The sequence below is a fragment of the Erpetoichthys calabaricus genome, chromosome 6, assembly GCF_900747795.2.
Source record: "Erpetoichthys calabaricus chromosome 6, fErpCal1.3, whole genome shotgun sequence".
NCBI classification, from domain to species: domain Eukaryota; kingdom Metazoa; phylum Chordata; class Cladistia; order Polypteriformes; family Polypteridae; genus Erpetoichthys; species Erpetoichthys calabaricus.
Window position 1 is genome coordinate 2,145,461 of NC_041399.2, and position 23,192 is coordinate 2,168,652.

The 23,192-nt window shown below is 46.6% G+C and overlaps 1 protein-coding gene across 6 annotated transcripts in view; it reads right to left on the bottom strand.

Annotated features, from left to right (window-relative positions):
- Positions 1-23,192, bottom strand: part of LOC114653175 (voltage-dependent L-type calcium channel subunit beta-2-like) — a 235,806-nt gene that overhangs the window by 23,378 nt on the left and 189,236 nt on the right. For 4 of the 6 annotated variants that reach the window (XM_051929257.1, XM_051929259.1, XM_051929260.1 and 1 more), the window contains 7 exons: positions 22,928-23,050; positions 21,729-21,865; positions 19,664-19,740; positions 14,465-14,598; positions 9,204-9,284; positions 4,693-4,751; positions 3,849-3,958 (listed from right to left, as the gene is read on the bottom strand). In XM_051929257.1, the coding sequence (XP_051785217.1) occupies positions 3,849-3,958; positions 4,693-4,751; positions 9,204-9,284; positions 14,465-14,598; positions 19,664-19,740; positions 21,729-21,865; positions 22,928-23,050 (721 nt within the window). Of the gene's footprint in view, positions 1-3,848; positions 3,959-4,692; positions 4,752-9,203; positions 9,285-14,281; positions 14,302-14,464; positions 14,599-19,663; positions 19,741-21,728; positions 21,866-22,927; positions 23,051-23,192 lie in introns of all 6 variants that reach the window. The other 2 variants (XM_051929258.1, XM_051929261.1) reach the window with 1 other exon arrangement.

Sequence of the window (23,192 nt, forward strand, 5' to 3'; positions counted from 1 at the left end):
AAAGACCATTTGGGTTCATTTCATAACATCAGTCTAAATAGTTGGTGCCCACTCCAAACTGCTCAGAGGTATCGATCACGATAATCGCTTGCAGTGGTGGCCTTAGGGGTGTGCACTAGGGCTGACTAACCCCACGCGGGGCTGGTTACGTCAAGTGCTGTCACCGGTATGTGTGAACTGTATAAACTTGTGTGCGAATTTAATAAATCTAGTCTTAACATAGTTAGCTAGTGAGTGATGTGTGCACCAATCGATTTCGTTAACACCACTTATCTCTGTTTCATTTTAATGGTAAGCACGTGAACAAAGACCAACTCGGTGTCTTGTGGAGATGCCGCGCACAGATTAAAAGCAGAGTCTGCCTGAAGTTTTCATGTGATGAATATTTAAGAGCGACATGTATGTGTAGAAGCTGAATCTGCTGTTCAAGACAAAATGGTGTTTGTTGGTTTTCTGAGTCTGTGCCTGTACAAGAAAGCCGATGTGTACTGAGTGGCCGGCATGCCGGGGTTAGACTTGGGATTCCCTGACTGAATGAGCTTCTCTGTCCTGCCCTGCCTAGTGGCGACTAAGGGGAGCGCATTTGAGACGGGCGCCAGGAGCGACTCGCACACAGAGGGGGGCAGGAAAGCCATGGATGACGACAGAGTAAGACGTGAAGGCCGCTGAGCTGTTAGCTCAACTGAATGAGCCAGAAGGACCGGGGCGGCCTCCTCTCATCGGCCAGTCGTCTTACGTTTGAAGAGCAGGTGACAAGCGAGAAGTTGAAAGGCTTCATAACTGGAACAAACGGATCACCAACTGGGGCCAAGTAGAGCTCAGTGTGTGTGCTGTTAGTCCTCCAGCCTGGCATTAGCAGTGCTGCTGGAGTCCTACAAGTGGCACATCCAGCTGTAGGGTGACAGGATTAACATCGTCACGTGTACTGAGGACAGCGAAGTTCTGACTCGTGTATCGTAATCAACATCTGGACACTCTTTGGGCCCGGAGTACAACTGCCTGACCTCAAAATGTCTGTCTGACAAGGTGCTGGTGGGCCTCAGCCCTCCTTCAGATGCTATCATTCCTTTACCGTAATCGTCCTCAAGTGGACCACCAAGATTAGAATGCATAAGAGGGGGACCTTCTCAGCAAATGAAATGTTGTCCCCTGGTCTGTGCTGGGGTAGCAAGTGAATGTTGTCTAGTTGTTGTTTCCAGGGAGGCTCTCCTTTGGGGTGTCATTTATGCAGCTGTAGCCCACATGGCACTTCTCCGAGTGACATAAAGGAACAGGAGACATCAGCCGGGGCCATCACATCTGTCCATAATGTCAGAGGGGGAGATCGATGAAAGGGCAAGTGACACAAGGACACAAGTGACTGAATGGAAGAGAGTCAAATCAACGTGTGTGTGTGTGTGTGTGTGTGTGTGTGAGGGGTCAAAACCACGTGTATCCCTGGGGACTCCCAAGTCTATTTAAAGTCAGGCCTGTGTGTGACGGTGACAGTTGAAGCACAGGAGGACATGCAAATCCATTTGTTTTCTTGTACAAAGTGACTGAGAAGGTGACAGTCACAGTGTCCGAGTTTGGTGGATGGACAGACAGACAGACAGACATGGAGACCCCAGCAGATGCCCCTAATAACGTAAGCGTTACCAAGAAGCCTTTGCTAGGGTCTTATTACATGACACCGTGTGACTAACTCCTGCGACTCATCAAAAGTGTCACCTGCATTCACAAAGTCTTCAGATGTTTATGGTGTCGTAGATCTGATATGAAATGGAGGCCCATTGTCCGTCGATGTGCACTCCATCCTGACAAAACTTGTTTGCAAAAAAGGTTTGTAAATTTATTAAAAATCTCTCATTTCTAGACGTTTGCTGTAGTCCTCCACATTGTGCTCCGGTGTTGAGATGTTTCTAGAACTTTTAACTGGAGCTCACTGGTGCCAAACTGAATTGACGGCACATCATTTAGAAAGGCACATGTGGACGTGCGTAGAGAAACTCTCACCTTTCAACCTTCAAGTCAGAATACAAACAAAAACCTCGAAGTCTAAGGAACTCTCGGTGGCCAAACTGTGGGGAGGCACAGATCAGGGCAATGGGGGTCAAACCATTTCTGATCCCTCCCACAAGTACAAGGTCCTCCCGAATTGTGAAATGCAAGACATCAGGGACCACCAGGACTCTTTGTAGAGTTAGCCGACTGGCCAATCTGACCAACCAAGCAAAGAGCTGACCAAAAACGGAAAAGTCACTCTAACAGAGCTTCACAAGTCCCCTGGCGAGATGGGAGAACCTCTCAGATGGGCAACCATTCACCTGGCATACATGGTTGAGGGGTCAACTCCCTCTTGGGGTCCGACAAAAAGCATTGCAAGGACTGTGAGAGCAGGAGAGAAAAAGAGTCTCTGGTCTGAGAAGACAAAACATAAAAGCTCTACATCTGGTGAAGACCAAGCACTGCTCCTGACCTGCCCGATGCCAACCCTATAGTGAAGTATGGTGGTATGGGGACAAGGGGACTGGTCACAATGGAGAAAAAGGACAAATGCAGCCAAAACCAGAGAGGTCCTTGAAGAGACCCTGCAACAGACTCCGACTGGGGTGACAGTACGATGACCCACAGTATACAGACAGGACAATACTGGAGCGGCTTTGGGACAAGTATATGAGGGTCCTCAAGCGGCCAGCCAAAGCCTGGACTTAAACCCCCTAAGGGGGAGACCTTAAGATGGCAGCTTACAGACGCTTACCATCCAATCTAATGGAGCTTGGGAGGAGTATGTGAAAGGTGCTATATAAATAAAATGTATTATTATTATAATTACATCAGCTGAAAGGCTGTGAGATCCAAAAAATGAATAAATAATAATAATAATAATAATAATTTATAATTTGCCAGGAAGAATGGGAGGAACTGCCCAAATCCAGGTGTGCAAAGCTTGTAGAGATCTCACTGCAATGATTTAAAGCTGGACTTGCTGCCAAAGGGGCTTCTACAAAGTAGTGAATGGAGGGTCTGAGCACTTCTATGAATGAGGGACTTCAGTTTTTAATTTGTAATAAATCTCCAAACCTTTCTGACAACATGTCTTTACTTTGTCATTATGGGTTATTGAGTGTAGATTGATGGGCATGGACGGCAAATTGAAATGAATGTACTGCACAATAAAGTGTGCAGAAAGTGAAGGGGTCCGGAGACTTTCTGAAACCGCCGCACATGTGTCATTATGTGTGTACAGTATAGAAAGGTTTGTTAATTTTATGGAACTTATTGAATATTTCTGGGATGCACTGCGTTTGACTCAGCGTTTTCAGGGTCAGAAGGTTGCCTGTGGTGCCCTTATCATGCAGGGCACAGTCAGCTCCTTAACGTTTAATTATCATATTAGAGGAGTGTCATGTAGTGCCCGGGCTACCATGCTACTCGGTTAGTGATGGGGACTAAACCGACACATTCAGGCAGATCTCCAAACGATTTGTGGCCGTTACTCTCTGAAGGGGCCGCATGGAGGACTGACTCCGAGTGGTGGCACCATGATCTCTTTATTCTTCATTTCACCTTGAACATTTAGAATTTCTTTCCTTGGCGCCGTTCATTGGAGTTGAATTACACACAGAAAATCACGAGAATGGACACCCGCTAATACGGTGCTAGCGACTCAAGACCCAACTTTATTGTGCTGCAAATTAGATTTATTAAGACAACAAACTGTGAGAAATGCAAGCAGTGGTGAAGACTGCCACAAGGGGGCGCTGAGTAGTGCAGAGGTCAGCCCCCCAAACACACCACAGAGCAGCCAAAGCCAAAGCTTTCATGTGTTAAGACCACCTTGAAATGGAGTCATTGCTGTTACTCACCTAAACTGGACTTGGTGTTGGAGCGCTCGATGATGGCATGCTTGCTTGGATTATTTAAAACGGAGCGTTTGGCAAGCGAGATGTCGGCTGTCACCCGTGTGATGGATATCCTGGAGAATGAAACAAGAACAAGAAGTTAGGTCGCTCTCCATGTTTGGAATGACAGCAGCACATCAGCCACAATGCCAGTTGAGCCCTTAAAGGTCTTTGGATAGCCACGTGCGATTCGGGTGGGCTTCCCAGGTCACCTCCTGGTCTTGAGACTGTCCTGACAGTGACAGGTAGAGAGAAGGACCCTGCCCTGTAGGTGCTGCCAGAGCAGACTGGCACAGGTGGTGCAGAAAATCATCACTGGGTAAACCTGCAGTCAAGTTAGAGGGGCTGCCAGATAAAAAAAGCCAAAGTGCAATAAGTAGCATAACCTTCCTATGCCAGTTTGGTGGTCTGTCACAACCTCTGTGCCCATAGGGTGGCTTTTACAGGCAAAGCACCACCCTGTCACTAGATGCAACATTGGATTTAGCAGATTATCAATAACCTTTGGGACACAGCGGCCCAGCTGAGTTGGAGACATGAAAGGGCACAGAATAAGGGACAAGGGGGGAGCGGGTGGGGCAGCACACAAATAGTGTTTGCCCTAAGTGAGTGCCCCCTGCTGGCCGAGTCACAAACCTGTAGCTGCTAATCTGCTGAAGTGTGAGTGGCCCACGCTGTCCCAGATTGTGACAGTATGCCAAACAGCAAACATTACAGCCTACCACTTACCCAGAATGGCAATCAGCTCATTTAGATTTCCAGCTTGTCCCCCCACTTTCGTTGTCAGAAGAAGATGACAGCAACTTACCGTCCTTCAAACTTGTGTTTCAAAAAGTCAAACAGGGCCTTCTGCATCATGTCTGTCACCTGCAATAGACAAGGAATGCTTGGTTAGCTTGTGGCTGCGCTCTTCTAAAATGGTCCATAGAAGGTGCCACCCTGTGATTGTGCCCCATGCCTGCTGGATTAGGCTCTGCTCCCCTGTGACCCTGCTCAGGACGATGTGGGCTTAGTAAGTGGTATGGTGTGGTACAGAGCGTCATTTTACATTACACTCTGAGACAGACCTCCACAAAGCAATCGTCCATCAAGTGCCCTCCACAGTACACTCTAAGAGGGTACTCAAGAATAAGAATTTAGAAAGTCCTCAAGGACTACAAAGGCGTAATGTCTCACCTCGTCTCATTTTACACCACATATCCCAGACTGGGCCACGGGGGGATCTGAGTCCTTTTCCCCAGTGACACCTGTTAACTCATATTATGGGACTCCAAGGCATTCCCAGCATGCCCTGGGTCTTCCCCAGGGTCTCCACCCAGATGGTTGTGTCTGTAACACCTTCACCAGGAGTCCATTAGCATTCGCATCAGATGCCCTGACCACCTCAGTTGGCTCCTCTCGATGCGGAGGGTCAGCATTTCTACTCCGAGCCTCTCCCAGACATCCATACTTCTCACCCGATCTCTACAGCAGAGCCCAACCACCTTGCAGAGGAAGCTCATTTTGGCTGCTTGTACCCGTGATCTCATTCTTTTGGTCATTACTCAAAGCTCATGGGTGAGAGCAGAGACGTAGAGTGACTGGTAAATCGAGAGCTTCGCCTTCTGACTCGGCTCCTTCTTCACTGCTACAGCATTACTGCACTCACCGGCCCAATCCGTCTATAGATCTCACCATCCCTTTTCAAGACCAAGACCCTTAGATATTTAAACTTCTCCCCTTGAGGCCTATACTCACCTCCCACTCGGAGAGGACAGCCCACCTTTGCCCTACTGAGGACCATGGCCTTGAATTTAAGGGTGCTGATCCTCATCTTCACACTCAGCTGCAAAGCGTCCCAACGTGTGCTGATGAAATCAACGGGACCACGTCGTCTGCAATGAGCAGTGAGGTGATTCTGAGGCCACCAAACCGGACCCCCTCGCCTCCTGGACCGCGCCTTGATTTCCTGTCCAGGAAAATCTCAAACAGGGTAGGAGACAAAGCACGGCCCTGGTGGTTTTCCAGAACTTCTTTGAGCCCAATCGATAGTCACTTTCCATGGTTTTTCAGAACTCCCCTCATTCAAGGGTTTTTGTTCCTTGTTAACCACAGCTGCAGGCTTTTTGGCTGGTCGGTGCCATCTGCTGCTTGCGGGTCTCATAGTTATCCTTCACCTCTGTTGTCTACTGCTGAATTGCCCCCTACAAGGCAATGTCTCCATGTAATGGAAGAAGTGCACCCCTCACCTCGAGCCTCTTGTTCAGCTGACTCAATTCCTTAAGTGTGACGTCACTGTCACTTTGTTCCAGAGTCACTCTGAGCCCTACAGTGATGGTGGCTTTTCACAAAGCAGCTATTGAAGTCACCTTCTCCAATTATTTCTAAAGAGACTCATCAATGTTACCCTTTGAGAAATCTCACACTGGATACACGGTGCCCTTTGTAGGACGCACCTTTAAGTGCCAACTCATGGGTCACACTTTACTACTTTAGTATACACACAATTGAAAATGACAGACAGCACTCATGGTTGGCAACGAGGCTCATCAGGTGACAGGCTCACACACGGCTCCTTCAGAAAGTCTCCGGCCCCTTCGCTTTCTACACCTTTTGTGACGTTGCAGCCTCGTGTTAAAGTCATTTCGATGCCCTCACCAAGCAACACTGAGAATGGCGAACCAAAGACTGGAGATTAGACGTAGAGATTAGAAATAAACAAAATCTGAAATATCAAATGGACACAAGACTGTGGGCTTTAGCTCAGGCACATCCCATTCTGTTGATCATCACTGAGATGTTTGGAGTCCACCGGTGGTCAATTCAGACTGAAATGGTCAGGAGAGGCACACACCTGTCTGTGGATGGTCCCAGGAGTTGCCCGCTGAGCAAAAACATCTCAAAGGCTTTATCAATCCCAAGGAGCTCAGTAAAGTCCATCATAAAGAAGAGTTTGGTACGACTAGGACCCTCCAAACTGGATGGAAGAGCAAGGAGGAAACTGGTAAGAGGGGCCACCAAGAGGCTAATGGCCACTTTGAAGGAGTTACAGGATTTGATGGCAAAGAGTGGTCAACAATTTCAGAAGCGCTCCACAATTGTGGCTTCTTCGGGAGAGTTGCACTTCTCAAGAAAGGCCACATTGAGGCTCATTTGAGCTTTCCCAGAATGCACCTTGAAGATTCTGATGCCAAGTGGAAAAAGTCTTCTGGTCAGATGAGACCAAAATCAAACTATTTGGCCTCAACACCAAACGGTCCACCAATGCAGCTCACCATCCACAACATACCACACCTACAGTAAAGCATGGAGGGGGCAGCATTCTGTTGTGGGGGGCCTGGGGCTCTCGTTAGGGTAGAAGGAAAAATGGAGGGGGCAAAATCCTGTCAAATTCTTGAGGAAAACCTGCTACTCTCTGCCAGAAAGTTGAAGATGGGCAGAATGTTCACCTTTCAACATGACAACGACCTGAAGCACAGAGCAAAAAGGACCACCCAGTGGCTGAAGGAGATAAAAGTGAATGTCCTGGTGTGGCCAATCAGAGCCCAGAGCTAAATCACACTGAAAATCTGTGGAAAGATCTGAAGATAGAAGACCACCAACACTCACCACCCAATGTGACCAAACATGAAGAGTTAAACTGTAAAGAAGAGTTGGGGGCAAATATTGAGTGGGCTCAATCTAGGTGTGCCAAGCTGATAGAGAAGAATCAACAGAGTCAAGGCTGTCATTAAAGCAAAAGGGGGGTCAACAAAATGACATTGACATTGGATGGGGGGTCCTTTATTAATCTCAGTATTTCTTGTTTTTGATTTTTATCATTTTTCTGAACTGTAGCTGTGATATCTTTCACTTGGATGTTAGAGGTGGCATTGAGTAAGTAAAGCTGGGAAGAAATATTAGTGTGTGTGTTTGCATTTAAGGCTGTGAAGCAAAACAAATGGGAATATTTCAAAGGGGGGATTCTTTTCTTTGCCCACTGTATTTACACCCTCTACCATTAAATCCATAAAAACACTCTAAAACGCATTTCCAATTGTCTACACATTGTTTACCTCTAAGTATTAATGTCATCCTATCAAATTTCATCACTCCTGCAGTCAATTTTTCGATTTTAATAGAGGGTTTAAAAAGAATGCCCCCTAGTGGTCAAACTACAAACTGCCTAAAAATTGAAATAAATATATAATTAAATAAATACTAAAAGTAAACCTCAAAAAAAATTTAAATTAGGGTTAAAAGGTGTTTATAAATAGTTTAAATAAAGCACTATAAAACATTAAAAAAAACAAAAACAAATATGGTTTTAAAACAAAGGCCCCGAAAACAAGCTTTAACATCAGGGCCTAATATATTAATTAAGATTAGGGCTTATAAATAAATACTTTAAGATTAGGATTGAGGTAGGGATGGGACATAAGAGAGAGGTGTCAAGAGAAAGCTGTATGAAGCAAAGTACAGAGATGTTCTTAATGAAATCGGTGGAGTGGTGGCTCTGAGGTTTAGGGATCTGCACTGGCAATCAGAAGGTTGGCAGTTCGAATCCCGTAAATGCCAATAGGGACTCTGCTCTGTTGAGCAAGGCCCTTAACCTGCAATTGCTGAGCACTTTAATTAGTGAGAAAAGCGCTATATAAATGCAAAGAATTATTATTATCCAGAGTGCTCTGGACCTCAGAAGGTCCACCTTCGAACAGGACAACTCTGTGAATGTCCTTGAGTGGCTCTGCCAGAGGCCAGGCTTGAGTCCAATTGAACATCTCTGGAGAGACCGGACATATTACTGTCTGCTGATGTTCTCTGTCCAACCTGACAGAGCTTGAGAGGGTCTGCAGAGAAGAAAATGAAGGTTGTGGGGTCAACCCCAAGAAGACTCCTGGCTGGAATGGCCAACAAAGGGGCTTTGAAAAAGCACAGAGTAAATCGCCTCAATATTTGTGCCAATGTGCGATTTCAGTCTTCTTTTTTTTTTTTTTAATAAATTCATAACACTCTCTTAACATCTTGATTTTGGTTTGTCATTCTGCATGTTGCTTGATGTGGGAATTTAAAAGATTTTATCACCAGGCCTCAACATCACCCAGTGTGTAGAAAGTGAAGGGCCTGAAGACGTCCTGAAGATGTTGTAGCCTTCTCTGGACAGGACTGTAAGACAGGAAGGCCACCAGCAGACCTCAAGGTGACACTCTGGGCTGGCACTGCATGACTTGGCCAAACATTGGTGTCTCAGTTGGGGTTCAAACCAAATGAGTGGAAGACTCATGAAAATCCTGCTGAGTTTTACCCTCCCAGGTATTCTCAAACAAATGGCTGCCGGTCTTCTTCCACTCTCTGGCTTACCTCATACCCTTTCAATGAAGGCCCCACCAGAACCACAGGGCGCATCGAAGGCACAACATCATAGGGAGGAATGTGTTCAGTCTGTAGGGGGACAGAAACAATGGTTAGGATCGACAACACTGGCATCCGCTGGGCAATAAAAAACAAAACACAGAATGATGTCCTGTGCCTGCTCTTTCACCTGATGGGTATCGTCCACCTGTTTAATAATGTGGAAGGAGTTCAGCTGGCCAAATGTCACTGCCAGTTATGCCAGGAATGGAAAATAAAAGATGACTGTGAATGTTGGATGGCCGATTGGCGAAGATTCATCACTTGGATTTTGAGGTTTGGTGCTTTCGCCAAGGAAGACATTCACTTGTCAACATGAGGAGCAATGGAATTCAGAAAAGCTCACTTCGGTGATAATATCAAAGTGGCATGTAGGGACAGCACTAAATTAGTGACTGTTAATGACCGAATAGGTAACAGGGATGGGGTGTGGCAGATATTGTAGCACTTCAGCCAGGGCTCGCTGTAATTTTACTGTTGAACTCTTTTGTTTTTTCCAAATTTTATTTTGTATGATTGGCCTTCTTGAATGTCATTCTTTGACTATAACTTGTATTATATTCATTTTGTATTGAAGTATTTAGTTATGTGGTCTGTCCCCTGTATGTAGAGCCTTGGGGAGCGGTGCCACCACGAGACATGTTAAAAGCATCTAACTCAGGCAGGCCAGTTATAGAGTGGAGACTGCAATTTGGGTTTGAATATTAAAGGGCAAGATAGGCATGCGGTTATGAGGAGATCCTGCCGACTATGCCAACAGTTCCCATGATGAAGTCGGTCTAGAGGAGCCACTACAATTGTGTTTCTTGTGTAGTTGTAATTTTTTTACTCAGGATGTAAACCACAGCTAAAATTGTCAGATTGCAGTTATTTTGGCCAAAATTCTTTCTTGACTGTCAAACACTTGTGCCCAAACAGGCCGGTGTTACCACACACGTTCAGCTTGGAAGATTCTTTGCTTTTTTTTTGGTAGATAATGCTTTACTCAGAGAAGTGGCAGTGACTTTTGACCCAGCGTCCCAACAAACAGCTTTGGCTTATGGGCCAGCATTAGGCGGTGACAAATCCTTTGAGCAATGTTCAACATTTGAATTTTAGAAGGAAGACTCAGATGCCAACAGCACGTTGCATTTTTGACAACTAAATGCCAGCGTCTGACTGGTTCTGAGTTCTCCAGCAAGGAGCAGGCCATGTTGGGACTCTTTAAATTCCAGTGAAATGAAGACAACACAAATCAAAAAGTAAGCACAAGCACAGAATACACACACAGGTCCACAAAGACAGCACAACACCATTGAAGTCGACCCATAAACAGAGCCACCTCGCCTCGAGGTGCCACCCGCCTCTCAAATCCAGCACTGTCTGTGCACTCCCACAGAGCTCTCAGATAATCATGGAGTGACCAAACCAGACACCCTTGGGAGGGTCAGTACAAACTCCTCATTGTATTAGTGCCCTCCACCACTAAGGGACCCCTACAGATGTTAGGTTAGCAGGCCGTCAATCTTCATGTTATATAGCGCCCCATCATGAAAACAGGTTGTATTGGCTTATGGTTACCATGGCACTTTTGACCCTTTCTGCCATTTGCACTCACATCCCATATACCCTTCTTTGCCTTCAGTGGTCTTTAGCATTGTTACATTAGAGGCAGGTTTGTCACCACTGGCTCAACTTTGTCAAATTTCATAACAAGTCCAGTGCAATGCAAGTCCTGTTGGACTTTTTAGAAGATGGTTTGGAGGAGCCTGCAGTCTTCTATATGAGGGCTACGTCTGCAGGAGATGCCAGCTGATCCAGCACCTCAGGGTCTCTGAGCTGGAGAATGAGTTGGCTGCTCCATGTTGTAGTAGAGAATTGGCACACATGGCCCACGTGTCCTTCAGAGAGATAGTGTGCACCCCCCTAAGGTAGCGTGGGAGGAGATTCCAGACCAGATAGAGTCGGAAGATGTAAGGTAAAGGGTGCACGCTATATGGGGGCATCAACACCAGAACTGGAAGTGTCAAACCGTTTAAACGTCCTTGCAGAGTAGAACGGTGTCTGTAAAGATTCTGAGGTGGTAGGCAGTGGGCCACCTCAAAAACCAGTACCCAGAAAGAGAGTGGCAGTGATAGTTGGGGACTCATTCATTTGAGGGATTGATGTGCACGTGTGCTCCAGAGAGACACAGAGAGTCTTGCACGGTGTGTTGCCTTTTGGGTGCACAGGTGGTGGACCACCCTGGAAGGGTGGATAGGCTCTTGGCCAGAGCGGGGGTGGATCTAGTGGTCATTGTCCATATTCAAACAAATGACATACATAAGGATAGTCTGGCAGTTCTGCAATCCAAATTTAAAGACTTAGGTGCCAGGCTGAGGAGGAGAACTTCTCTGAAGTTGCTGCCTGTGCCACGTGCCAATGCAGGTAAGACTGAGGAGATTAGAAGGCTTAAAATGTGCCCCAAATCTTGTTGCAAAGTAGAAGGGTACAGGATTATGGACCTTTGGGACTCCTTTTGGAACAGATGGGACCTGCTCCACTGTGGTTACATCAGAACTGGATGGGCACCAACGTATCGGGAAATCGTCTGTGTAGGTTAATCGACGATTTGGGGGCAGGCCAGGTTTACATTTATACACGGAGGAACAAACAATAGTGCAGAAATAAAAGTGTGTAGTAATGTAAATTCTAAGCCAACATTTAAATGTGAAAGGAGTAACACATTAAAAACAGCTTGTCTTAATGCTAGAAGTATCAAAAATAAAACAAGCGAGTTGGAGTTGTATGTAGCAGAAAAGAATTATGATATTATAGCAATAATGGAAACCTGGCTAAATAACAAAGATGGCGACATGTAGAACATAGAGGGGTACACATTTTTAGGAGGGCTAGACAAACAGAAAAGCAGGAGGGGTTGCTGTTTCTGTCAAACAGAATTTAAATGCAAGTCCTCTTCATTTGTTTGATGAGCCCCATCTTAGTGAGGACGTCTGGCTTCACCTGGAGAGCATTAAGGAATGGGGCCTTACTGTAGGAGTGTGTTAAAGACCACCCAATGCAGACAGTCACTTCAACACACATCATGTTAGTCATATTAAAAAGGGTTAGGGGGGATATTATAGTCATGGGGGGCGTTAACTACCTGAATATTAACTGGGATAGCCTTACAAATGGAGGAGCACAAGAGCAGGAGTTTGTAGACGTAATCAGTGACTGTTTGTTAACACAGCATGTAAGACACTAAAGATCTATCTATCTATCTATCTATCTATCTATCTATCTATCTATCTATCTATCTATCTATCTATCTATCTATCTATCTATCTATCTATCTATCTATCTATCTATCTATCTATCTATCTATCTATCTATCTATGTTAAAGCACCAATGTGGGGTGAAGCCTGTCTGGATTTAGTATTTTGTAATAGTCAGGATGAACTGAGGGAGTAGAGGTGATTGGACCACTAGGGTCATGTGACTGTAATATAATAGCAGTTCTCAGTGTTTCGTAAGAGTGCAGATGCAAAGTTCAACTTTGGTAGGGCAAATTTGAGGAAATGTGACAGTCTAAGGAGGATGGAGAGGGAGAAGATTTTAAGTGTCAGACAGTCTTGTCAGTTACTCTCCTCTCACCACACTTTGGTTTTCATTGGTTTGCATGGATTGCTTTGTTTCTGAATTCTATCTGTGCCTGACACCAGGCTGTGGTCAACTCTCAGTGTCCACACTCTGACCAGGGGGCACAACTGGCATGAAAATCACTTTTACTCATGTTGGTGTCTTAGTACAGCAGCAGGGGGCGATGTTCTATATAACAGCTTCTCTCGGCAGGACCCTGTGCCCATGCCAGCCTAGACTGCTGTGTCCAGTGGTCAGTCCTGTTAGGTATTGGTGACCACCACACCTGACCCACCTATGTCTTTACTTCATTTTTCTGCACTTTGTTTTATTCACTCACTTGTTTCTGAATTCTAAAATATGTATGATGTCAGGCTGTTGTGAACTCTCAGTGGCCACTGTGTCCACACTCTGTCGAGGGCACAGCTGGCATATAAACTCCTAGAGACCACAGCAGGGGGTACTGTCCTATAGAAACAGCATGTCTTAACATGGCCCTGTTTTAGAAAGCTTTGGAAGTGGTGGAGGTGCAGAGGGGGTCCTGGTGTGTCTGGTGTGCAACAAAACTCCCTGTTACTGTCAGCATCCTGCAGGGGGTGCCATCAGTGCCATTCTCATCAGTAGGACCTCAAACAGGCACTTCCAATGCCAGAAGCTGTGGGTGGTGGACAATGGCTGGTGGTCACTATGAGACCTGAAGGGCTGTACAGGAACTTCGGGGCGGCTTCAGTCCAAGATTGTGCACTTCACAGTCTATGTGGACAGGGGACACAACTTAGATGACACAGGCGGGTATCACACCAGAAATTTTGGGGATGTGGGGACAGAAAGCTTTGTGATAACTTGGGGGGGGGGGGGGAATTGCATTATCAGGACCCTCTATAGGCAGTTACCAGCCTACCTGTGTCCAATCCCAGCAGTGACCAAAAGACTACAGAGATAAAATTGCTGAAATAGAAAAACTGGGGGCAGATAGGACGGGCAAGCACGCCAGTGTCTCTGAATATCCTCTAGGGGGCGCCATCAGCTCCATTCTCTTTAGACCGGATTGGCTCAGTAATCCTATGGCCGCCTTAGTTAGACGTCACTGGACTAACCCACACCCCAATACTCTTAAATAAACCCCTGAACCAATACAGTTTCAGTCCATGCAGGGCGCTATATAAAATGCAAATCGACGGGCCTCAATGAGGGAGTCCCTTCAGTCGGCAAAGAGATATCCCTACTCCCCCTAAAATGTCCCCATCTCACGACTAAGGAGGTGGCCAGTGAGTGACAGTCCAGTTAAAGTGACAATCAGAACTCTAGGACTCTGTAGCCACCACACCCTGACCCCCCACCCCCAATCTGCCCCCCACCCTCTGCCATATTTGTAAACAGTGCTGGAGACTCAGACAGCAGGGGGCGCCCTCGCACGTCCACTTACCGACTTCTGCTTCTGCTTAGCTATTAGCAGCATGGAATAAAGACAGAACAATAAGACATGCATGTTATTGAGTGGTGAAGAGACGCCAACGGCCAGCGCCAGGGGCCGCGGGGTCAGGGAGCAGCGGGCGGGGTAGCAGCCAGGCGAGCAGGCGGGTGGGCAGCAGTCGCGGGTTACCTTTACCTTCTTAAAGAAGGCCATTCTCTTTTCTTTTGATACGGGAGAAGTGACACTGTTTAAAGTGCCCTTAGGTGAGCAGCGGCTTGCCGGACTTTCACTTTCTTCGGCGTCTAAGCCACTGGCATCTATATCAATTGCTTGGCACAGACAAACAGGTCTACGATTATCAGGCAGCACTGAACGAGGACACTTAATGTGCCCAGTGAGTTTATGTTGCTCTCAAAACAATCAAATCAAATAAGTAAAAGAAAAAGCGCCCCTTGTGCCAGGCTTCACCAGTCGAGCACCTTTATGACTGTGACACCTGAAAGCCTCAACATAAAATGCGCTCGAGGGATGCGTCCATTCTCTTAGTACACTCTGCACTTCTAAAGTGACTTGAAATGTCCCTGAGCAGCTTTATATAGCGCCTTTTCATAATGTCCACCACTCCAAGGGGCTCTGGAGAATTCTACATAGGGACTCAAAGTGTGACGTCAATTGGTTGGCCACTAGGGGGCCCATCCATTCCTATGACGCCTCGCCCATTGTGAAATGGCAGCATGCCCTTTTTATTTTTTAAGGGGCACCCAGTGGTCCACACCTGTTGTAAAATCAGCACAGCCCGGGTGGCATCCAGCGGTCAGTCTTGTTAGTCATTAGTGACCACTGCTCCCGTCCTCCTCTAGTTACACTTTTGACGATGAGGCTCAGGACAAACAATTCCTCACTTTGACACTTTGGGGACAGGTGTGGTGACTGAACTGGTAACTTTATGTCCAGCACATTCTCCAGTATGCCATGCTCCCGGCTATACTCTTAAGTGCTGCCAGTCTGCATATAAAGTGTTACCAGTGCACCCACGTCCAGTCCTAAGAGTGACCAGGTAGGATGATGAGCACGTCCTCTAGGGGGCACCATCCGCTCACTTCTAATCTGGGGGACTTCAAACAGGAACCTGCAACATCAGCAGCTGTGGTTGGTGGACATCATGAGACCTGAGGGGCTGTACAGGAATTCCAAACAGTGTCAGTCTGAGACCTGGGCATGGGGCACAACTGAGTAGGCATAAGTGGGGGTCATACCATGGCCTTTGGGGACATGGGGACAGAAAGGCTCGTGATGACTTGGGTGGTCAGAGGCCTGTCTCAGTGTGATGAGAAGAGTCACCATTTGGCTGGACAATGAGCCACAGCCATGCTGGCAAGCCCAACCAAAGCTAGAGCTCAACCCAGTAGACAGAGGGTGGCAGCGCCGTCCTTTGATAATAAACCAGATGGCAAGAGTTTGAGCTAATTGTGGACACCACAAGAGGACATTCTTCTAATTTGGCTCCTAACTTGGCCTTTCTTCAGTACTTCTGAACCACCACCATGACTGCTCCTTTACAATAAAGTTGGTGCAGGGGTGAAGACTGCCACAAGGAGGCGCTCTGCATTTTAAAAACTCAATATAGGAATATTAAACACAGGCAAACACATATTGAAGAAGTAAATGTTTACTTTGAGGGGCAGCTGACCCTCACACAGTGGGCTTCTTCACAACACTGCCCCACCAAGTGTCCACTTTATGAGGTCCACCTCGTGTCTCAGTTAGTGACAGGACAATACAAGTGAGTGGTGTCATTTAAAGAGGGTCACCAGGGCATCAGGTATGGGCAATTCAGAGGGTCAATGGGCAAGACTGGATTTATAGGGCTCTGAGCAGAAGTGGGCACTAGATACACTGGCACAACAAACACAACACTGCAGTGAAGAAGGCAGCCCTGAGAAAAGACGAATCAACCTGGGAGTCAAATGAGAGCCAAATACAACAGGGATGCCCATTAGACTGGCAAACGAGAGGAGACCCTTCAGTCCATCAGACTCGTTCAGTTAGCTGACAGCTCCAGTGACCCCAAATCTTCTCCCGCTCCTTTTTAGTGGGGTTCAGTGCCAGGAGACGCTCGCTCATTTGTTTCTCTTTCATTCCCACAATTCTTTGCAGGTTCTGCTCATCTTCAGCCTCCAATGCACTTCCCTTTAGTCTCCACTAGGTGTCATTGTGATTTACTCTTCAATTTGATGAATTCTGCTGATCCATTTTATCGACACCTTGGAGGATTTTGAAGACCCCAGTGAGGACTGCTGCTTGAGGCTTTAGTGACTCAAAAGTGAACTTAGTTAAAAATGTTATGAGGCAGGACCAGGAGAATGGATATGGCCAAAAAATGAAGCAATGGTCGACACCAGGCACCTAACAGAGCATTGCACATAAAAACCAAACGTATGCATGGGGTGGCCTTTACAGGGTCACACGGATGACCTCACCCCATTATCTGGTCTCTTGCCGGTTGAGCTTTGGCTTTGTAGGTCACCTCAGAATGCGAAGGTCTTCTCATTACTGAATTGATCCTCATTGTCGAACCGGGCCGAATGCTTCTTGACAGTCAAAGTCAATTCACTCCCATGCTTGGCCGTTGTCCTCGACTCCAGTGAAGATGCTAATCAGAACACACACACACACACACCTCAGGGTCTCTCGTTGTGGATCAAAAATGACAGCCCACCAAGTCAACCGACTTCCACTTCAGTCAAGACAGATAGAGGGGAGGAACACCAGCAATGGATGCCAGTCTGATGACCGTGGTGAAACTCCCCAAAATCCACGGATCTCTGGACTTGAAGACACACAAGTGGGGGCGCTGCTATGGGGGCACACACCCTCAATTGGCATAGAGTAACCCCTGAATGGCAAAGGTCAGCTGATTGGCAGCATTCCCTGTGACAGATGAACTAGACCTAAGGGGGGGCTGGGGGGGGGGGGGGCTCGGAGTGCCATGTCAGAAGGTGACACAAGGGGGCACCAAGCACAATGCTAAGTATGAACACGGGGGCCAAGTACATTGTTAAAAATAGACACAAGGGGGCTCCAAGTGTAATGCTAAAAATGAACACAAGGAGGGGTTCAGTTGCCAAATTAAAAACAGAGACTTGAGTCCAAGTTCAATTCTAAATATGGACACCAGGGGGCTCCAGGTGTAATGATAAAACTAAAAATGTGTTTCACGTACAGTAATGCAAAAACGAACACAGTGGTTCGAGTACAATATTAAAAATAGACACGGGGGAATTCAAGTGCAATGCTAAAAATGGACAAAAGGGGGCTCCAAGTGCAATGATAAAAATAAAAATAAGGGGGCACCCAGTGTAATGCTAATAATGAGCTCAGGGGTACGAGTAAAACAATTAAACTAGACATGGGGGGAGAGGTTCAAGTGCAATACTAAAAATGGACACCAGGGGGCTCCATGTGCAATGATAAAAATAAAAATGGGGTGGGGCACGTACAGTAATGCAAAAAATGAACACAGTGGTTCAAGTACAATATTAAAACAAGACACGGGGGATTTCAAGTGCAATTCTAAACATAAACACAAGGGGGCTTAATGTGCAAAAACAGAAATCTAATGTTAAAAATGAACACGGGAGTTCAAGTACAATATTAAAACTAGACATGGGGGGGTTCAAGTTCAATACCAAAAATGGACACAATAGGGATCCAAGTACAATACTAAAGATAGAAATGGGGCAGGGGGTCCAAGTACAATATTAGAAATAGACATGAAGAGTTTCAAGTGCTATGTTAAGACAGGACAAAAGGGGGCTTCAAATGCAATTCCAGAAATGGACACAAGTGGGCACCAAGTGCAATGCATAAAATGAACAAAAGGGCCAAGTACATTGTTAAACATAAACATGGGAGTCCAAGTGCAATGTGAAAAATAGACACAAGGGGGCACTGAGTGTATTGCTAAAAATAAATACAAGGAAAGGTTCAATAACTGTATTAAAAATAGACATGCGAGTCCAAGTGCAATGCTGAATATGGACACAAGGGGGCTCCATGTGCAATGATAAAAATAAAAATGGGGGGCACCAATAGTAATGCTAAAAATGAACACGGGGGTTCACGTACAATACTAAAACTAGACATAAGGGGTTCAAGTGCAATGCTAAAAATGGACACAAGGGGGATCCAAGTACATTATTAAAAATAGACATGAAGAGTTTCAAAAGTGCAATTCTAAGAGAGGATTAAAGGGGGCTTCAAATGCAATTCCAGAAATGGACACAAGTGGGCACCAAGTGCAATGCTTAAAATGAACATGAGGGCCAAATACATTGTTAAAAGTAAACATGGGAGCCCAAGTGCAATGTTAAAAATGGACACAAGTGGGCACCGAGTGTAATGTTAAAAATGGACATAAGGAGGGGTTCAAATACAATATTAAAAACAGACATGCTAGTCCAATTGCAATGGTGAATGTTGAACACAAGGGGGCTCCATGTGCAATGATAAAAATAAAAATGGAGGGCACCAATAGTAATGCTAAAAATGAACACAGGGGTTCAAGTACAATACTAAAACTAGACTTAAGGGGTTCAAGTGCAATGCTAAAAATGGACTGGGGGGTCCAAGTACAATATTAAAAATAGATATGAAGATTTCCACGTGCAGTGCTAAGAGAGGACAAAGTGCAATGTGAAATATGAACACAAGCAGCTCCATTTTGGCACAAAGTACAATCACTTGAGCCTGTCGTCCTTAATCATGTACAGTATAGGTGACACTGTGACACCATCACATCCATCCATGATCCACACCATTAAAATCCAAAGTGAAAGAAAAACTTTGTTAATCCATCAGCCACATCCCCTTCTACTTGCTGATGAAAGCAGCCTGATGGACCGAGTGGTCTCTTCTCATTTTCAGGGGGGATTCTCTGGTGAGTGGATGTCTTCAGTAGGATGAGCCGCACGCCACACAAGTCCTGGAATGACTGAGGACCGCGATGTTGATGTCATCACCTTATGTCAGGGCCTGCTGTCATGTGGCTCGTGTCTCAGAGCTGCATCTACGGACCCTGAGATGAGCCCAGAAACCCAACTGCAGCTATTAGGTGGGTGGACCTCGTAAAGTGGACACTCGTGAGTGAGCCTGTGTGTGTTACAGGGGTCAGGCTCGGGTTTTAAAAGACAACAAATGGAGATCAGCGCCACTAGTGACACACTTTATCTGGAATTAAAACATTTAAAGTCAAAGAACAAGAGGAAGAAGAAAAGCTAAAGAGGTCAGGCTGAGTCAGTGAGGACATGGGAAGGGCAGGAGCCTCCCTTCAGGGTCCTTCAAGAACAGATTCCTGTTCTGCACACACACACACACACGATTTGTCCAACTTACCCGATGACGGAGGAGTCGACTTCCTCGAACTCGGAACCATGTCTCCTAAACTTGACGAGGAATTCCCACCAGACTTACTAAAAGGGAGAAGAGAAAGAAGAAAAGGAGCAAAGAAGGACAAATCAGAGTCAGAGTGGGGATGAAAGTCTCTGAGAGAAGACCACCATTATCAATGAGAGCAGAGCCGACTATCCCTTAGGAGGACCACACCAGTTACTCGTCTTTAACATTCAGCTTCGGACAGCAACGCTAGAAAGGGACACCAAGTGACTTTAAGTGTAATACTTCAAATCAACACAAGGTGGCACCAAGTGTAATGCTAAAGAAGGACATGAGATGGCAAAGTGCGACACTTGAAGTGGTCTTCTGAGGGTCTCACCCTGCAGCTTTGGGTTTGTTTCTCGATGTGCTGAAAATCCTAACAGCTTTAAGTGCAATACCACAAATGGACAGAAGGTGGCCCAAGGTGCTATGAACTGACACAAAAGCACCTTCTGTATGGCACCTGAGTCTGCCATCCATAATCATGAGGGGGCTGCCCAGTTGTCGCCATTGCATCCTGCATGAAATACACGTGGTAGGAGGAGGTCAGGGTCTCAAAGGACATTTTAGGGAAGGAGCACAGGGGCAGCACATTTGACACTCAGAACACCTGACCTCATTGGCCAGGACAGACCTCAGACACCCCCCCCAACCAATGACCCTGCTCAGGATTAAGTGGGTGGAGAAAAAGGCGCAGCTGGACTTGTACCTCCTGCCTGTCCATTTCTTAGCTTCTTAATCCAAACTTAATAAAGGGCCGGGTTGCTGTCCCACCTTCTGAGGCGTCACTGAAATGTTTCTGTGTCCCACTAAACCAACACGCCTCATGAGGTTGACTCACAGCTCTTATTCCATTCATCATTTCAGGTCTTTGTCAAATTATTACGTCATCACTATAGCCTGGCGTGGCTCATGCTGCCCTCTGCAGACAGGACTTGGTACTTCAGTGACATTTCTCTCCCCCCACACCCCCCCCCCCCTCTGGTGCCTGGAGGGGACAGTTGGCCACACAACTAGTACTATGCTGTGACTGCCGCAGGATTTCAGACTCACTGCACGATGCTTATCTATGCTTGGCGATGGTCCTGGCCTGATTCAGGTCGAGTCGTCAGATCTTCTGATCTTCCTCCACTAGTCTGGTCCACGTTTTCTTGGGCACAGTCTGTTGTATCCTCCACCGGGTGGGCCACTATCTCCAGAGGACTCTGTGTGGTAGCTTCTTTGTGCCCGTTCTGCACCACCTCAGCCTCCGCTGATGGGTTTGTTCAGCGATGGCTGGTTGCTGTTGCCATCTGCATTTAGTTGGTGATGTGTTCAGAAAATCGACAGATCTTACTTGGAATATCTAGAGTTTGTTCACATCCAGTATGAACGAGGTCCATGTTCCTGGTCCACAAAGGTGGGGATTGGAAAGATCAGCGTCTGGAAGAGGCGAAGTTTGGTCAACATGGAGATGTTGCTTCTCTTCCATAGGAACCATTTCAGGGAGCTGCCTGTCTGATTCTGCTGTGGATGCCACTTTCTTCTCCTGGACCAGCGACCCTCCTGCACCTGCTCAATGTGGACGTCCTCGTCCATCCGCCTGTTGACAGCTCCTCAGACCTGTCTGCATTGATTTTCAAGCAGTACGACTGGACGATGTGGACGATATCGTGGAGGATGTTGGTGACCTTAGCATTGTTGTCCATCACAGAGTAGTCCGACTGTACTCCATGACTGTCCTGGAATGCTTTTCAGTGACCAACACAATGAAGTGTCGCTCCAGTTCACTTCACCTCATTAGAGGTTTGTAAGGTCACTGTTGACACCTGTGCAGAGTGCAGGGAAGTTCTAACTGTTTTTGGTGGACCCCTATTGTTCAAGGTAAGGCGTGTAAGAGTTTTATTTAGTGGTGTGGTGTTGTGCCTTAAGGGTCAGCCATGTAAATGAACTCCGATGGACCCTCTCTCCCCCCCCCCCCCCCCCCCCCCACTTAGCCACAGAGTCCGCTCACCAGAGAGAAGATGGCAGCCATTGTTCTCACCTTGAGTAGAATTTGCCTTGCTTGGCCCGCTGCTCGTGCTGTATCCTCATGTTCTCCAGTTTAACCGGGCTGGGAATGAAACCGATCTCACAACCTTCTTTGACCAGGCGTCCTATCCACCAGTCATTATTAAATTTCTGCAAATGAAAAAATAATTAGCATGCATAGAGAGAGAGAGCATCCATAACAGATGACTTGTAAACACCAGGATGTGACACGGAGAAGGACAAACAGCATTTCATTCATATCGTGCCTTTCATGGGGGTCAGCCACCACAACCAAGATGACAAAGCAGTAAGTCAGGTGCTGACCAGGAAGAATCCCCCTTAGTGACGCTGGCTGACCCTGAAGGTGACCTGTGCACTCGAGTGCCACTGAAGAACATGTGCTGTGGAGCAGTTCTGAGCATCGCTGGTTCATGACATCACGTGTAAGCGTCTGCCATCTTGTATTAATAATTAATGGGCCTTTGCCTACATGCAGCACTTTGTGCTTTTCCATATTAAAATTTTACATATTAGTGGCAGGACTTCTGCGATTAGGGGAATACATAACAGCTACATTGGTGGTAGACCCTCAAAATGTCCCATAGACCAGGCAAGGACCGTCATTGGCCTGGCTAGAGGTAGGCCTCACCCCAGGCAGCCTGAGCCCAAACTCCACTGCCAGGATTTAGCCTGCAACAGAGGAGCTTTAAAAGGTCAAAATGCTTTAAATGCTCCAAAATGAGGGAGAGGAACCATCAAACCTCAGGCGTGAAAGACAAGTCCAACAAAAAAAATTGGTTAGGAATTTAACAAAAGGAGCACAAAGAACAATGGCAAAAAAGGAGGCAAAGGGGTTTCACATAACCAGGCACCCCACATCTATTATCAAAAAATCCGCCATTTTGTGTCACCCCAGCCAGGCCCCTTTGAAAATGAAAAGCAGGCCCGGCTCAAACATTCAAACAATTTAGACAAGAATGGGCCACTCAGCCCAAGCAACGCTCGCCAGTCCTGTACACTGTTTGTTGTTTTGCCTCCTTATATTAAATGGGGTCTCTGATGAGGACCCCCAACTCTTTACCTGCTCTCTCCGGTCTTGTTTTACATCAGCCTACAGTGTCTATACTTAATGGCAGAGAATCTCAATTAGAATTTGGACCCCAAACCTCAAATCGAAAGGCCAACGGACGCCGCCGGGCTCGGCAGACTCACCTCTTTGACATGAAGGAAATCTTTTGCTTCAAACGAAACAGCCATACCGGGGACAGGGACATCGTCATCGTGGGCCGCGCTGTAGCCGACATTTGTGCGAACAGCAAATGCAACAGGTTTAGTCTGAAAGGGAAGAGTAAAGGAAAGAAGAGAAAGAAATCAAAGTTAGACACGCAGAAATAAAAAGAAAAAGTTGTGCGCACGTCACGAGGGGCGCCCACAGTGCGTCATGTGGATGGCCAGCCTTAGGTGGTCTTCCTATAGT